This window comes from Mobula birostris, chromosome 18 (assembly GCF_030028105.1).
Source record: "Mobula birostris isolate sMobBir1 chromosome 18, sMobBir1.hap1, whole genome shotgun sequence".
In the NCBI taxonomy this organism is placed as follows: domain Eukaryota; kingdom Metazoa; phylum Chordata; class Chondrichthyes; order Myliobatiformes; family Myliobatidae; genus Mobula; species Mobula birostris.
The window spans coordinates 29,757,417-29,772,328 of record NC_092387.1 but is presented as its reverse complement, the minus strand read 5'-3'; the positions used below and the strand labels follow the sequence as shown (position 1 = coordinate 29,772,328).

At 43.1% G+C, this 14,912-nt stretch overlaps 1 protein-coding gene across 2 annotated transcripts in view; it reads left to right on the top strand.

Annotated features, from left to right (window-relative positions):
- fam219b (family with sequence similarity 219 member B) overlaps nucleotides 1-7,005 on the top strand; it is a 38,142-nt gene extending 31,137 nt beyond the window's left edge. The window contains exons 5-6 of one of the 2 annotated variants that reach the window (XM_072282372.1): nucleotides 114-168; nucleotides 1,930-7,005. In XM_072282372.1, the coding sequence (XP_072138473.1) occupies nucleotides 114-168; nucleotides 1,930-2,085 (211 nt within the window). In that variant the 3' untranslated portion in view covers nucleotides 2,086-7,005. Of the gene's footprint in view, nucleotides 1-113; nucleotides 169-1,926 lie in introns of both variants that reach the window. The other variant, XM_072282371.1, reaches the window with a different exon arrangement.
- The last annotated feature ends 7,907 nt before the right edge of the window (nucleotides 7,006-14,912 follow it).

Here is a 14,912-nt window from a genome sequence, read left to right as displayed (position 1 = left end):
CTTAAATTTTATGATAAGTGACTTTATGAGAAATATTTCTACTTGCTGATTTCTTCCAAAAGCACGTTTAATAAATCTGATGTATCACAAACAGTTTTCTTTGGGTTTTCCAGTGATGGCGAGTTTGAATCCAAATATTATTCGTCATCGGGCTACTCATCAGCAGAGGTAAGGTGAATGAGGACCTCAGAGTTACAGTATAAAATTCTGTCATTGCTGCACAAAACCATTTGGTTCATTGTCCTGGTGCAGTGTTTTACAGCAATTCCGTCACTTTCTTCAGCTCTTCCTTCTGTAACTCTGCAATTTTCTTCCTTCACTTCTCGACTATGGTTGATTCTCCTACCAAACTTTCATAAGTGGTTTCTGTTTATTTTGTCAATTGTACTTTCATTATTTTCATTGAAATTTTGTCAGTTTTTTTTTAGTAGAAAACAGAAATTGTGAGCTTTTTCCATCTATCCATGGTCCTTTATCAAAGGACCAACTTGCCATATATGCTGGCATGTATTAGGGATTTGCTGTGGTATATTGGTTTGGCATAACTTGCAACAAAAAAAGCTATCAACAATTGTAAAGAATAAAGACTTGTATGAAAATAAGTTTTAAGGTTATCATCCTATGCACCCTCCCTGCGTTTTGTGTTTGTGTGGTACTTATTATGGGACCCAGCAGTCCTGCAATGGCCAGGTGTTTAGTGCTCTTCCATCCTTGCTCAGTATAGTTGGGATTTTAAGTGTTTTCTCATTCCTGTTCTAGGTTGTCAGTCACTTCACACATTGTAGTTTATTTCACTTTCAAAGCACACACATCGAAGCATTCATTTAGTGAGCCAGCCACACTTGATTCTGAGCCCATTGTTTCCACCAGACATGTTTCACTCTTTTGGCTGCAGGAGTGGGATTTTGTTGCTTGGAGTGGGAATGAGATCCCATGGCAAGAATGTAAAAGGAAGGTAGAAAGGGTTTTGGATCAAATTGTTGCGTGAAGATTTGTGACCCTGGGAATTGGTTGTATTTGGAGAGTGCAGTGTGAGAAATCCAACTGTTTCGATACGAGGGTTCTGTGGTTTTTAAAAAAGCCTTGGGAATGGGAGAGGTCATCAGAAAGTTCCAATGTCCTGGCTTGTAGACAGTCATTGGCCACTTTATTAGGTACTTCTGTACACCTCGTTAATGCAAGTATTTAATCAGCCAATCATTGACAGCAGCTCAGTGTGTAAAAGCATGCAAACATGGTCAAGAGGTTCAGTTGTTCAGAATGAGGAAGAAATGTGATCTAAGTGACTTGGGCTGTGGAATGGTTGTTAGTGCCAGATGGGATGGTTTGAGTTGGGATTTACAAGCACAGCACTCTCTACAGTGTAGAGAATGGTGCGAAAAACAAAAAAGAAAATCAGTGAGCGACAGATTTGTAGGTGAAAATACCTTGTTAATGAGAGAGGTCAGAGGAGAATGACCAGACTGGTTCAAGCTTACAGGAGGGTGACAGTAACTCATAACTATACATTACATCAGTGATGTGTAGATGAGCATCTCTGAATGCACAACACATTAAACATTGGAGTGGATGGATTACAGCAGCAGGAGACCACACCAGGCTCCACTCCTGCACCTATTAAAGCGGCCACTGAGTGTACTTGTCACCTGTTTCACTCCTTGTATATTTCCATATTTATGGCACAAAAGAGGCCATTTGGTCCATCAACTGTTGCAGAGCTGACCGTTTTGGTTCATAATCTTAAAACCATAGTGATGCAATTAAATGTAGAATTAAGATATTCGGAGTGGCCTTCACATTACAGGGTTATGCTGAAAGCTTGCTTGTTTATTTTGTTAGGTATTCCCTGCATGAGTGGAGGACTAAGTGGTTGATCTGTTTTTTTCTGTGCTGGGAAAATAAAAAAAAACTACTTTTTAATTTCAGCAGCAAGTAAATCAGGACCTGAACCGTCAGCTCCTGAAAGACGGCTACCACCTAGATGAAATACCGGATGATGAAGATCTTGACCTAATTCCTCCGAAGCCTGTTACCTCATCAACCTGTGCTTGTTGTCAGACAGAAAGTTCTTGTACTGTCCAGTAGTCATGGCCCAACCACACCATATCAAAGGCAAAACTTGCTTTGGACAATTGAATTTTTGAAAGCATTGTATACCTGACTATACGAATGTATATATATTTTGAACTGGGAAACCATATTTGCATATACGATTTGAAAAACCTAATGTGTGGATTGTAATTGTTCATCTTTTTACACCAAATTTAGTCTGTTCCCCTTCATTTTGTATCATCTGAATCTTGCCTGTTTGAGTGTCCGGATATAAAGCTCACTAAATTTTTCCAAAATTATCTATTGATTTTGCCAGTTACCTAGTCGAAAGGCAATGATTCAACATTTACTGACATTGCTATGGCTAACTACTGATTTTTTTTTTTCCCCCCTGCCACCCTTTCCCCAAACTAAAGGACAGTGGAAATAGACCAAAGTTTTGCGTAAATGCAATTAACATGCTAGGTTTTATTCACAAGACAGGTCTGTGCATCACCTTAAGAAGTTAACCTCTGTTATGCACCTGACAGCTTTTAACAGACCCAGTGATTTTGTACAAACTATTTGCACGTTAATGGACTGCACTTTTTCATCCTGTATGTGAAGACTGAACTTGCTGGGTGACTTGGAAAGGAAGGATTGTGAAGACTGAAGTTCTGTTAGTCATCAGTTGAACCTGTCGGCAAGAATTCCACAAATAGTGTCTGTCTGGCAAGAAATTAACTCCAAGGTTTTGAGCATTTGCTAAGTTTGGGCAGTAATAGGAATGCTGAATTGAACCTGAATGGCAAGTAGCTTAAATCTGTATTTTCCTTTGTCTATGGAATATTTAACATTTGACACCCTTAAGCATGTAAGTTGGATGAGCCAGCACCAGGGAAATGTTCAATTTGTGTAGGAAGGCTTGCCAGAGTTCTGGTGCAAAACCTAGCGTCCAAAATGTGCGTAAGATAGTTGCTTTGTTTTTGGAGACTTAGAAGCTGGGTTCTTTATAAATAACCGCACTGTGAAGAGCTTATTCACAGGGCCTAGTTCAATATGTTACTGATTCTGTGTCCCTAATACAATGTGGCTTTGAAAGAGGATCCATGCAATTTGTGGGGGGTGGCCAGGAGGCAACTTGGCTTGTCACACCTGGTTGGGTGTCTTTGTGCAGAGCACAAAATGGGGAAGGAAACTAAAGTGCAGAGGATTTTAGCAGCAGGTACTGCTGATGGATCATATGATGCTTTACTGTCCGGGTATCACTGTCTTTTTCAGAAGTGTCATCATCATGTTGAATGGTTTCGGGCATCAACATATTGCCATTTTAAAAAATACCCGAGCAAAGTAAAGGTGGAAATCACTGTTCTGATTGCACTTGTGTTCAGGTGAATAGTTGAATGTTTCCAATAAAACCTTCCACTAATTCTCAAGGCTACAGCCAAGGCTATAACAAATGCAGTGGACCAGAATAAGATATTTACCTCAGTCTATTCTATTCTGTAACAAATGGGTATTTAATAGATTCAGAAGGAAACCTCTTTATAATGTGTTTAGTACTTAAATACCTTACTTAATCCGTCACTCCTACTGGGGCATAGGCTGCTAACAGCAACTTGCCAGAGTCCCCTGTCTTGTAGGTGAAGATCCTTCCTCTCTTGGGGATGAGGTCTTAGGAGTTTTTGTTGCTGTTTCAGTAGCTTGAGGTTTTTAATAGGATGGGGTTGCAAACCCCATACCCAACCCTCCTCCTTCCGCAGCCAGGCTTCACTCCGTCCATAGTGGAATTAAAGAGCTAGATGCAATACTTGAAATGGTTGAGAGTTCAGTTCGGCTTTTACAATCCCACTGCAACCAAAATGAACCTGTTTGAGCTATTCTGAGCATCTGAATAGTGGATGCTTGTTATGAAGGCAGTGATAGTCTAATGCACTGATTCTCATCACTGGGAGTTGTTATTCAATGTTTACATGAAGTTCTGTGAGTTTGAGTTGAAATTGGGCAGTTTATTTTTAACCCGGCTCCAACAGTCTGCACAGTGATCTCCATCTATGCAACACCTGACTTGATACTATCTCTTGATTGTTAGTCCTTTATCCAGATCATTCACTTTAAACAATGCCGTTTGATTAAAATGTCAGTTAAAACGCTGAATGATAATTCAGCCTATTTCATGTTATCAGGGATTAGGGCAACGTCCGAAGTATTGTTCAGTCCCTTATTCTGAGTACCAGGTGGTCCACTCTGCACAGAAACACTAAAACATTTATTATCACTCTAGTGGCTTGCATTTTAAGTGCTTGTTTTGATGTGACATTTTACTGTATATATAATGTTTGCTTTTCCAGTCGGGTTGCTTAATTTGTTTAATATATGCAATGATGTGAAGTTTTTGTTCTAATATGCTGTCAGTTCAGCTTGGTTGAAACACTAATTTCCCTTATGGTTTTCATTTAAGTCACCAAAATTCTGTCTTAATCAACAATGCAGACTTGACGTTCCTGTGTCATGGCTTCCAGTCGCATTGTTCTTTTACTCTTTTTAAGTAGCAAATAGTTGACTGAAAGCTTTGTTTAAACTGGTGGGGGTGGGGTGGGGGGAGGTAAAAAGGATTCTGCATCGCATAGTCTCTGGGATTTTACCATGGATATTAGTGTATGAAAGATGAAAACACCTATGTGCAATCATATATGACCCATTTTAATAAGCTTTTAAAAGGAGTGGGTTAATATCTTCATAAAACAGCCCACCAAAGAATTGCTTAGCGCTCATATTTGCACAGTTCATGTGCTTCTGCCTATAATAGGAGGACAACATACAGAGGGGAGTGTTATCTGTTCTGAGCAGTAAATTGAAGACATGCTTGGAGAATCATTTACTTGTGTAGAAAGTTTTTATCTTGAAATTTCAGGATTGAAGAATTTTCTTAAAGACGTGTCTATGATCTTGTACACTGAGGTTGAATCTCTTGGAATGTGAGTATGAATTGAAGGTTAAATGCATGATTAGATTAAATTAGATAATTGATTCATTTTAGTTTCTGGGCACTTGTATCCATCAGTTGCCATGATTAGAACATGGGCTGCAGCATTCAGAAAGGTGATGAGTGCTGCCATCTAGAGGTGCAGCTGAATGTTAAAGTAAAGGAAAATCTCCCAGCTTCTCTCTGCAGTAGGTTAATGTGGATGAAGTCCAGGTGGGATCCCATAGAACATTAGGTAGAGTAAAATGCACTCAATATATCTAAAATTATAAATAGATTTGAGTTCACTTTTGTTTGACTCTTCTACCATCCAGATTTATTTTGCCAATGTGAGTCCTGAAGATTCCTTTATGTTTTGGATTTCCCCTTCTGTTTTAGTCAAAGCACTGTACTGGATCTGATTAACAGTGAATCAGATTGGAAGTATTTTTCTTAACTTGGTGTTTGTGCATAAAGTACGAGGCAGTGTGTGGCATCTTGGATATAACAAATCATGACGCTGGCTCATCAGCTTGTGTCTAGGATTCTCATTGACTGCAACTCGAATTCCACGATCACCCATCATGATCTCAATCATTGGAAAATTGACAGGAATCCCTCATAGAGGCTGGAAATGCTGTCTTGCCCTTGTTATCATTCCTACACTAGCTATTGTGTACATTGGCAAAGGTTACTGATGGGGTTAATTAAAGACAATGATCAAAAAGGCAGGTATTCTGTTCATCAATGTTTAGTTGTAGGAAACTGTCTCGTTATTTATTATGGTGAATACTACAAGGTGCATTGAGTAATTGACAGCACTGTGGAGAATTGTGCAAATTGTGAACAGACCAAAGAGCTAAACAGTAAAGGAAAATAAACAAACAAACCCCATTTACAATTGGCGTTAGTGTGGTTGTAAATTAGCTCATCTGTTGAAACTTGTCTGTATGCTGTAGAACTACAACCCTGGTCACACATTGAATGCCGCAATCTCCAGACTTCAGACACCGTCCTATTAAAAATGTGCTATGATTTGGCAGATGTGCTTTAAAAGCTTTGAGCAGTTGCTTTTTGCTGAGGTTGTTTGTGAGCTGTTTTGGTGCAGAGCTGCCCTTCATACGCAATTGTCTTCAACACTTGGTTTCAGCTGAATTAGTGTATCATTTTGGAGAATGGAAAGGCAAGCTATGTAGTATTCTGGTAAGCCGACAGCCTGTCAACATCCTTGTATGCGCTGTTTGGCACATCAAAAAGAGGTTATGGTATTGTAACTGGATTTAACTTTGAGAGTGGAGAGGAGAGGGGTGACATATTGGATCTGATATCATTTTGCCACTGGATAAATGTGTTTAGCCTAGGCAGAGAGTACCTCTAATTAGACCAGTTTTGCCTGTGATCAGTCTGTTAGTATCAATGCTGTACAAACATCTGTGTGGTGGACCTTCTTCAAGAGAGTTGTGGATCAAGTTCATTCTAAAGTACCTGAGCACATCTTGGGTTATGGGACTTGAACCCAAGTAGAAGTTATTAATAAGAAAAGTAGCAAGGTCATAGTTTGTAATGCTGTTACTTATAAAGCCTGTAATTACTGCGATTCAGTTTTAAAGCAAAATGGCATTCTCATGTTCTTGCTCTTTGAATTGTAGGTCAGGGTCGATGAAATGTAAAGGGATGTTAAACAAGATTTTTTGATACCTAGAAGTCTAAATTCCCTAGACTACTCTAAACCATGGAATTTCTGTGAACATTGATGTGGATGTATTTAAGAATTGAATGTAATACTTTTATGTTGTGCTGTTTGGAAACTCTGGATTGCAAAAAATGCACTGGGCTAACTGAGTTCTGAAATATTTGAAGTTTTGCCATGTAGGCAAATGCTTGCAGAGCATAAAAGACTAAATATTTTGTCTGTGCAATACATAGACTTAACTGCATTTTATTAAATTGCATTTATTTTTTGTATGTTATTGGTATGGCAGATTAAAATAAAGAATGCTTTAAAGGAGGTCACCTTGTTCTGTGTTTGTTTAAAGTTAACAGTTTCTGCGCAGCATGTTAAATTCTGAGGTTTAATGCTTCGGTCTTTGAGGTTAGGGTCTCTCTGTACTCTGCAATGGTGGGTTCGATATCAGCCCAGAGTGTCCCTCTGAACTAATGGGACAACTTCTAACCTGTGGTTGGTGTCTGTGCATCTTCCTTGGAGGAGAGTGGGTGTGTGAAATGGAAAACAGCATGTGGGCCATTGTTTAAACCCCTGAAGGTTTCTAGTGTTCACTCCTGTATTTGGTACGTTGAGTGACTTGGATCAAAGTTTTGAGGGCACTGAGTGGGAATTTTAGGGCAAAGGGCCGTGGTCTGAAAGTGGGACATACAGCACAGAAACAGGCCATTCTAATCCTATTCTCCCCACACTACTGGGGGTCTGCATTCTAGGGGCAATTTACAGTGGCCAATTAACCTAAACCCACATCTTTGGGAATAAACAGTACAGCACATGAATAGGCTCTATGGCCTACAACGTCTGTGTCAAACACCATCCCAGTTCAAACTAATTCCCTCCTACCTGCCCATGATCCATATCGCTGCATCCTCATATAAACCCTCTCAAAATGCTGCTATTTCATCTACTTCCACTTGTACCCCTATTCCAGGCACCTACCATGCTCTATATTCGAAACAAAGTCTGCCCTCACCTCCTTAAACATCTCCCTCTCACCATAAAGCTATGCCGTCTAGTATCTGACATGTTTGTCCTGTGGAAGTGGACTCTGTTGACCCTATCCAGATAAAGATTAGCTTTATTTGTCACATGTATATTGAAGCAGAAAGTCAGATATGTTGTTTGTGTCAACAGTGAGACGGTGTGCTGGGGGAAGCCCGCAAGTACCACCACCAACATATCATCCTCAAACTTGTTAACCCTTATTAATCCATGTGTCTTTGGAGTGTAGGAGGGAACAGAACACCCGGAGGAAACCCACGTGGTTACAGGGAGAACGTACAAGCCTCTTAACAGTGGCGGGAATTGACCCGAGATTGCCGTCACTGTAAAGTGTTAAACTATCGTGCAGCCCATCTTGTGCCTGTCATAATTTTACAAACTTCTATCAGGTTCTCCCCTCGGCCTCCATTCCAGAGAAGACGGTCCAAGTTTCTCCAGCCTCTCCTTGGTGCTCATGCCCTCAAATCCAGGCAGCGTCTTGGCAAACAGCTTGTGTATCCTTTGCAACGCCCCCACCAGATGGGGAGACCAGAAGTACACACTTTCAAACGTGGCGTGACCAATGCTCCATACAGCTGCAACGTGACTTCCTGACCCCTGAACTCACTGCCCCAACTGGTGATGAATGTTGAGGTGGTGTGGGGAGCTGGAGCACATGAGGGAGACCTGCATGGGTTCACATTGAACCCACTCCCTCACAGACTCCAATCTATTTTGGCACCTAATCCTTCCAAAACAACGACCTCCCGCATCATCATGGCCAATGCTCCAACCTGTTGGCAAACTCCACACAGCATTGGGAGTGGGATTGAACCCAGATTATTGGAGCTGTAAGGTGACAACTCCACTGTCTATAGCACTGTGCTGTCCTTGAGTCACACTTTCAACAGTCCAGGAAGGAAATACTTCCACCTGCAGAGGATGTCAAAATGCCAGATTTAAGATCTTTAGGGTTAGCTTTATTTCTCACATGTAAGTAAAGGCATCCGTTAGTCTTGCGAGACCATGGATCTGTGCCTGGAAAGTCTTCACCCTCCAGGGCACAGGCCTGGGCAAGGTTGTATGGAAGACCAGCAGTTGCCCATGCTGCAAGTCTCCCCTCTCCACGACACCGATGTTGTCCAAGGGAAGGGCATTAGGACCCATACAGCTTGGCACCAGTGTCGTCGCAGAGCAATGTGTGATTAAGTGCCTTGCTCAAGGACACAACACGTTCCCTTGGCTGGGGCTCGAACTCACGACCTTCAGGTAGCTAGTCCAATGCCTCTACCACTTGGCCACGTGCCCACACATCTACCATACATAAAAAGGGTGTAACATATTATTTACATCAATGACCAACAGTCTGAGGATGTGCTGGGGGCAGCCTGCAACCGTCACCGTGCTTCTGGCGCCAACAAAGCACACCCTCAACTTACTAACCCTAATCCGTGCGTCTATGGAATGTGGGAGCAAACTGGAGCACCCAGAGGAAACTCGCGTGGTCATGGGGAGAACGTACGAGCTCCGTGAATTGAATTCTGATCTGATCATTGATGCTGGAAAGAATCGTGCCAACTGCTACGCTGCAGTGACAACACGAGTTGTGCAATCTTTCAAAATGAACAGATTCTGGCATGGTCCTGGAGGGCTGGAAGATTGCAAATATCACTCTACTCTTTAAGAAGGGATGAAGGCAAAAGAAAGGAAATTGTAGGCCAGTTAGCCTAACCTCAGTGGTTGGGAAAGTGTTGGAGTATATTATTAAGGATGAGGTTTTGAGATACTTGGAGACTAATGATAAAATAAGTCACAGTCAGCATGGTTTCTGTCAGGGTAAATCTTGCCTGACAAATCTGTTAGAGTTCTTCGAGGATGTAACAAGCAGGGTGGACAAAGGAGAGGCAGTGGATGTCACTTCCTTGGATTTTTAGAAGACGTTTGATAAGGTGCCACACAGGAGGCTGCTTAACAAAATAAGATCTTGTGGCGTTACAGGAAAGATACTGCCATGGATAACGGAATGGCTGACAGGCAGGAGGTAGCAAGTGGGAATAAAGGAGGTCCTTTCTGGTTGGCTGCTGATAACTAGTGGTGTTCCTCGTGTCAGTATTGGAACCATTGCTTTTTACATTGTTTGTCAATGATTTAGATAATGGAATTGATGGCTTTGTGGCAAGGTTTGCATCTGATATGAAGATAGGTGGAGGGGTAGGTAGTGCTGAGGAAGCAATGCAATTACAGCAGGACTTAGACAAATTAGAAGAACGGGGGAAAAAGTGGCAGATGGAATACAGGGCTGTGTAAGCTATGATAATAAACACAAAATAATCTGTAGATGCTGTGATCAAAGCAACACTTTCAGTACGCTGGATGAACTCAGCAGGTTGGACAGCATCAGTTAGAAACGATGAGTCGACGTTTCAGGCCGGAACCCTTCGTCAGGACTGAAGAGTGAAAGCTGGGGAAGGATTTGAAGAATGCTTGTAGCTTCAGTTGAAAGCCCATCTCCAACTGTTGCTGAGACATCAACCGTCTCAACTTCATCACTCCTCTCTCCAGTTCCAACCTCACTCCCTCTGAATGCACTGCCCTCCACTCTCTCTACACTACCCCAACCTCACCATCAAACCCGCTGACAAAGGTGGTGCTGTAGTAGTCTGGCGGACGGACCTCTACCTCACTGAGGCAAAACGGCAGCTCTCTGACACCTGTTACTTACCACTGAAACAGGACCCCACCAAAAAAACATCAAACCATTGTCTCCCGCACCCTTATCAACTCTGGAGACCCTCCATCCTCAGCCGCTAAACTCATTATTCCCACACCCCGCACCGCTCGGTTTTACCTCCTCCCCAAGATACACAAGCCTGACTGTCCCGGTAGACCCATAGTTTCTGCCTGCTCCTGTCCCATCGAACTTGTATCTGCCTACCTGGACTCCATTTTGTCACCCATAGTTCAGTCCCTCCCCACCTGCATCCGCGATACATCCCATGCCCTCCACCTCTTCAATAACTTCCAGTTCCCTGGTCCCAACTGCTTCATTTTTACTATGGATGTCCAATCCTTATACACCTCCATTCCCCATCAAGAAGGCCTCAAAGCCCTCCGCTACTTCCTGGATAATAGACCTCACCAGTTCCCCACCACCACTACCCTCCTCCGGTTGGTGGAACTGGTTCTCACACTTAATAACTTCTCTTTTGGCTCTTCCCACTTTCTTCAGACTAAGGGTGTAGCTGTGGGAACTCGCATGGGACCCAGCTACCCCTGCCTCTTCATTGGTTATGTGGAACAGTCTATACTCCAAACCCATTCTAGTACTGCTCCTCAACTTTTCCTTCGGTACATTGACGACTACATTGGTGCTGCTTCCTGTACCCATGCTGAACTCGTTAATTTCATCGACTTTACGTCAAACTTCCACCCAGCCCTCAAATTCACTTGCTCTATCTCGGACACTCCTCCCTTTTCTTGATCTCTCAGTCTCCATCTCTGGAGACAGACTGTCCATTGACATTTTCTACAAGCCCACTGACTCTCATAACTACCTCGACTATACCTCTTCCCACCCCGCCACATGCAAAAATGCCATTCCCTATTCCCAGTTCCTCCGTCTCTGCCGCATCTGCTCTGAGGATGAGGCTTTCCGTTACAGAACATCTCAAATGTCCTCTTTCTTTAAGGATCGTGGTTTCCCTTCTACAGTCATCAATGATGCCCTCACCCGCATCTCCTCCATTTCCCGCGCTTTGGCCCTCGCCCCATCCTCCGGCAACCACAACAGAGACAGAGTTCCCCTTGTCCTTATCTACCACCCCACCAGCCTCCGGATCCAGCACATTATCCTCCGCAACTTCCGCCACCTTCAACAGGACCCCATCACTAAGCACATCTTTCCCTCTCCACCCCTCTCCGCTTTCTGCAGGGATCGGTCCCTCCGCGACTCCCTTATCCACACATCCCTCCCCACGGATCTCCCACCCGGCACTTATCCCTGTAAGCGTAAGTGCTACACCTGTCCCTACACCTCATCTCTTGCAACCATTCAGGGCCCCAAACAGTCCTTCCAGGTGAGGCAACACTTCACTTGTGAGTCTGTTGGGGTCATCTATTGCATCCGGTGCTCCCGGTGCGGCCTCCTCTACATCGGTGAAACCCGACGCAGATTGGGGGACCGCTTCGTCAAGCACCTCTGCTCCGTCACCACCATAGACAGGACCTCCCGGTAGCCACTCACTTCAACTCTGCTTCCCATTCCCATTCAGATATGTCCATACAAGGCCTCCTCTACTGCCATGATGAGGCTAAACTCAGGTTGGAGGAGCAACACCTCATATACCGTCTAGGTAGTCTCCAGCCCCTTGGTATGAACATAGAATTCTCCAACTCCCGGTAATTCCCTCCCCCTCCCTTCCTCTATCCCTATTTCACTCTACCCCCTCCCCAGCTCCCTCCTGGTTCTGCCTCCTTCTTCTACTACCCATTGTTTTCAGGGCTATGACGTAAATGCTTCCCCTCCCCCACCCCTTTGTCTTTCAAATTACTGGTTTTTCAACTGAAGCTACAAGCATTCTTCAAATCCTTCCTCATCTTTCATTCTTCAGTCCTGACGAAGGGTTCCGGCCCAAAACGTCGACTCATCGTTTCTAACTGATGCTGCCCGACCTGCTGAGTTCATCCAGCATACTGAAAGCTATGATAATGCATTTTGGTAAAATAAACGATAATGCAGACTATTACCTAAATGGGGAGAAGCTTCAAACATCAGAGGTGCAGAGGGACTTAGGAGTCCCCGTGCAAGACTCCCAGAAGGTTAATTTACAGGTTGAGTCTGTGGTAAAGAAGGCAAATGCAATTATTTCAAGGGGAATAGAATATAAAAACAAGGAGGTAACGCTGAGCCTTTATAAGACACCAGTCAGGCCACACTTGGAGTATTGCCAACAGTTTTTGACCCCATATCTCAGAAAGGATGTGTTGTCATTGGAGAGGGTCCAGAGGAAGTTCATGAAGATGATTCTGGGAATGAAGGGGTTAACATATCAGGAGTGTTTGGCAGCTTTGGGTCTGTAGTCACTGGAATTTAGAAGAATGTCTGGAGGGGTGGATCTCATTGAAATTTACCGAATGTTGAAAGGACAAGGTAGGGTGGATGTGGAGAGGATGTTTCCTCTGGTGGGGGTATCCAGAACTAGAGGGTATAGTCTCAAAATTGAGGGGTGATCTTTTAGAATGGAGGTAAGGAGGAATATTTTTAGCCAGAGAGGAGTAAATCTGGGGAATGGTCTGCCACAAACTGGTGGAAGCCAAGTTTGTGCTTTTATTTAAGGCAGAAGTTAATTATTTCCTGATTGGTCAGAGCATTAAAGGATATGAAAAGAAGGCAAGTGTATGATGTTGAGTGTGATTAAGGATCAGCCATGATAGAATGGCGGAGCAGACTTGATAGGCTGAATGGCCTATATCTGCTCCTATGTCTGATGGAGTATTTGGGCTTCAGAGAAATAGGCCCTTTGACCCATCGTATCCATGCTAACAATTTTGCATATCTACAGTTCCTATCTGCCTCCATGAGGACGGTTTCCTCCTTTGCCATGCCAACTTAAGTGTTTGTCTGAATGCCTCTTAAAAATGTTGATTGTTTCTGCTCTCCCCACAGCTGGCAGTGAGCTCAACCACTCTAAACTGGTCAATTTTGCCATCAATTCGGATGGACCGTGCAGTGGTGCTCATGAAATGGCTGTATCCAAAATGCTGGGGATGCCCATTAGGTCAGGCGGCACCTGCGGAGGGAGAAGCAGGATGATGAGAGTGCAGACATGCTTGAAGGAAAGAAAGAGAAGAAAGACATGCTACTGATGCAGGAGAAGTGGAGCCTATCGTGAAAGGTTGTTGATCCGAATCATGTGCACTGACCCTCAAGCCAGAAGTGTAATCTGCCTCCTCTCCGCACCGACCCCCCCTCTCTCCTCCCTTCCTGTGATTTTAAACAAGCTTGATTTCTAAATTTTTCCACTTCTAATGAAAAGTAATACCAAACTTCATACATGTATCAAATCAGGATATGGAATACTGATCTTTCACCAGTTGGGACTTAACATATTGACTGCTACCTGTTGCAAACATAGATCAAAGAAAGATGAGACAGGATTCTATACTGACTCTTACAAGTTCCTTATTAATATCACATCATATACAACAGTGGTAAACCTGATTCTCAGATGCTTTCTGTGGGTTGAGAAAATAATTATCCACAGTAGTATTCCCCAGTCTGTGGGCGAGTGTAGTGATGGGAGCAATTGACTCAGAGGGATTTGATGGTAAAATAGGAAGAACAATTTGGGATTAGAATAGTATTTGTGTAAATGGGTCAGTATGGATTTGGTGGTCTGAAATGTCTAGTTCTGTGCTGACTCTCCCTAGTTGCTCATCTCAAAACAAACAAAAAAAAAAATTTGAATAACAAATTTTGACAAATCCACTCACCCAGGTGAGCTACCTTGGTGTTTATTTGAAACTACCTTTAACAATGCCAAATCTTTAGAGAGACTTTCAAACTTGCCACCTGACTGAATTAGGGAGCACTGGCGCCCTCTAGTGTTCATCTTGACTCTCATAAAATATTCAGGATTTTAGTGATTGGAAGCTTATTTCAGCTTTTGTTTTTATTTTTATTTAGAGTTTCAGCGTGGATCAGTTCCTTCTGGCTCTAAAAGCTACACTGCCTAGCAACCCTTCTATTTATCCCTAGTCTAATCACAAGACAATTTTCCAATGACTAACCTACTAACTGGTTCCTCTTTGAGGAAAGTTGAACACTTGGACCAAACCAACTTGTTTGTGGGAGGACGCACAAGCTTCTTGCAGAAGATACTGGAACTGAATTCTGAACTCTGATGCCCTGAGCTGTAAAAGTGACGCGCTATCTGCTTGAAGCTTCTCAGTTTCTGTTACTGAATTAATGGGAAAGAAATCTTGAAGTCCTCAGCAGACCAGGAGGCATCTGTTGGGAGATAATATTTCTGGGGTGGTGAATTGGAATTGGAGGAAATTAGGGGTGTCATTGTTTCAAAGAGCGGCAAGACAAGAGAGGAGCCGATAGGAAAGGAATGGTGAAGAAATGATGAGCAGCGATAACGGTGGTGATTCTCAGAAATGGGATGGTCAGTATTTCTGTTTGATCTGAAACCACCTTAAACTCAGACA